The sequence below is a fragment of the Arachis duranensis genome, chromosome 6 (genome assembly GCF_000817695.3).
Source record: "Arachis duranensis cultivar V14167 chromosome 6, aradu.V14167.gnm2.J7QH, whole genome shotgun sequence".
Lineage (NCBI taxonomy): Eukaryota > Viridiplantae > Streptophyta > Magnoliopsida > Fabales > Fabaceae > Arachis > Arachis duranensis.
Genome location: NC_029777.3, coordinates 103,629,077 through 103,632,056, shown reverse-complemented (window position 1 = coordinate 103,632,056; position 2,980 = coordinate 103,629,077). Strand labels below are relative to the sequence as shown.

Sequence of the window (2,980 nt, the reverse complement as noted above, 5' to 3'; positions counted from 1 at the left end):
GTAATTACCCGCCCTGAGCGAGTAGGGGCGGGGTGGGTACCCACGGATTCGAGTAGTATTGCCATCCCTATTCACATGAATCTCTTAATATAGCTTTGAAGATTTACGGAGAATAAAGAGAAATGAAAATGATAATAGAACATGTTAATTCTATGTTTCGGATTTCACTCTATTTAAGATTCTCTCCAGATATTAGCCGATCCAAGAATCTCAGTGTTTAAAGTTTATTAATTATTTCTCCATTTTTATCTTCTCCCTAATCTTTATTTGCACCCTTGGTGTTACCTCCTAGTATTTTCCTTGTTACTTCACTTGTTTACGAAAATCACAATTATCTTCAATTCTACTTAATAACATGATTTCCTTTGCTGCAGTCCATTGACCAGAGTCCGCATTATACAAGCGATATAAAGGTATTATCTCATTTCTCTAATTTAGGTTCAGATGTCCTCCATTTTGTCATGTTGCTTCTGTATCTAATGAATTGAGTGCATCATTATAAGGTTTTCATTTTCATATATGCCTTGTTTGCAGAGATCAGTGGTGATCACACCTTGCATATTGAACAATTTGAAACGACCGTGTTATTTATTTGCCCGGAAATTTTTCCCAGAAACTCAGGATAAGTTGATACAGATTTTCTCCAACTCTACATTATTCTGAATGATTTGTGCATCATCATCATTCTTTGGTGAATCAACACCATTCGATCCCCCAGCCTCATGCTCTTCCTCTTCATCATTTGGTTTCGAGAAGCGCCCACGCCCTAAGGTGAATGGTTAAAATTCTTAGGAAGACACACGAGCTGATTCAATGCAAAATCTTTGCTTTGCTGGGATTTGTCAAAACCGCTGAGCTGTTCTTGTATGATTTGTTATTCCTGTTGTACTCTATTTTGATTTTCTTTCTTAATTATTGGGAACATTATAGATTTCCCTGAAAGGATAAATTTTTTGTATCATTGATAGAGACTTAGAGAAGGAGGGAAAAGGATTTTGGGGTTGTTTTTGACTCTGGACGCTAACGTATTGCATATTTCTGTTATTACATTGGAATTCAAGCCTTCAGCATTGAAAATTACTTGGTGAATGGTATATAGCAGAGTATTAAACTTTTTCTTACTTCTGACAAATTAGTTTCTAAAGACAAAAAATACTAATTAGATTTTTTACGACAGCAAATGGTGAATAATGTATGTTTTTTCGTTATTTTATTATGTAAAACTAAACGATACTGTTTTTATGTATCATTACGAACAATGATGTGTTTGTTTATAAAACACTGTTAATGAAATAACAATTTTTGAAGTAAAATTTTTTCTGTTTCATTAAAATTTGTGATAAATAAAAAGTAATTGACAATAATTATTTAAAAAGTTAAAAGACAGATAATGTTTTAATGTCGAAAATATCATTATTTTTATGTTCAAATGCCAGCAACTAGGAATGTCAACGGGGCAGGGCAGGGTGGGGGTGGGTGATGTCTCTCTACTCTCCATCCCCGTCCCCAGATTTGCTCTTGTTCTTGTTCCCGTTTTTTGACGTGGGGGAATATTACTCCCCATTCTCATTCTTCACAGGGCCTCATTTTTCGCAGGGACCCTATTCCTCATAATTCTAACTAATTATTAATTTCTATATGAATAGAGCTGTAAATATTCATCCTATACAAAGTTAGCAAAATTTTATACAAAAAGTTTAAATGACAAGATGATAACTTCTTTTAAAATGACGTAGTGGGGGATGCAATGGTGAGCCAGAGGACAGAGCAGTAGACGAGGTGGGAGACGTGACAACAGAGAGAAAAATAGACACGATGACATATTTACATAAAGGGACGCCGCAAATAGAGAACATGATGCAGTGAGGGTGATGACACCGTGAGGTGTGACGATGCGGTGAGAAGGGAGAGTGGTGAGGAAGTGGCTGCAGAGATGTTGGATGGAGTATGGACAGCGTTAGGGATCTCTGAATTGAAAAAAGGGTTATGCAAATGAGGATTAGGAGTTTTGAGCTTCTATATATGTGAAATGACTAAAACACATATATGAGAAATAAACTATTAAGGACAATTCAGTAAATTTATGAATTTTGGGGATTAGCGGGGATCCCCGCTCGGGTCCCCGCACTTGTCTCGCAGGAATTTTGTCTCCCATCTCCCATCTCCGCAAAAAAAATTTCTCACAGTCGAATTCTCATTCGGAGTAGTCCTCGCAGGGATCCCCGCGTCTCGAAAAATTTTACCATCTCTACCACGACCGAAGGAATAATTCTATTTCGTTTTGAAAATCAATCAATACAAGGTCATTATGTATTTATTATTTGGTATTATAAAAGACATAATATATTTTTTGTTTTTAAGAGACTAAGGCTGGGTTTGGTCAAGCTTTTTCAGGAGGTGCTTGTGCTTTTAAAAAGCACAAGCACGTCATTTTGCGTTTGGTAAATTAAAAAACTCAAGTGCTTGTGCTTGCGGCTTTTAAAAGTTAGGGGTGCTTTTGAAAGCACCTAGGAGGGAGCTTTTCAAAGCTGGCTTATGCTTACCAAATTTTTTTCATTTTCCCGCACATATTTCCCGCTATTATATTGCCATTAAAATCTTCATATATTTCTAACTTCTCTTCCTAACCTTCATAAAATCTAACACAATCTTCATATATTTTTTATTTTTCAACCTAATCTTCACAAATTTCAACACAAATACATCTCTATCACATATTAGGTATGAACTTCTATCTATTTATATTATTTTTTTTGTGAGTACTAACATTGAATTACATACAAATTTTATTATTGACCAATAATAACTCTATTTATATTAGTACAATCAAGTAAATATTTAAATTATTAGTCTCTAAAATTTGAGTTAGATAATTTAGTATTTTTAATTATGATATTTAGGTTAAATAAATTTTTATGATACTTATATAAAATTTTAAAGTTAAAAAATAAAAGAATTTATTTATTATATTTATGTTAAA

The 2,980-nt window shown here is 33.9% G+C and overlaps 1 protein-coding gene across 2 annotated transcripts in view; it reads left to right on the top strand.

Moving 5' to 3' along the window:
- LOC107495336 (glycosyltransferase BC10) overlaps positions 1 to 1,089 on the top strand; it is an 8,123-nt gene extending 7,034 nt beyond the window's left edge. For both annotated transcript variants that reach the window (XM_016116460.3, XM_016116461.3), the window contains exons 10-11: positions 375 to 413; positions 535 to 1,089. In XM_016116460.3, the coding sequence (XP_015971946.1) occupies positions 375 to 413; positions 535 to 663 (168 nt within the window). In that variant the 3' untranslated portion in view covers positions 664 to 1,089. The remainder of the gene's footprint in view (positions 1 to 374; positions 414 to 534) is intronic.
- Positions 1,090 to 2,980: the final 1,891 nt, after the last annotated feature.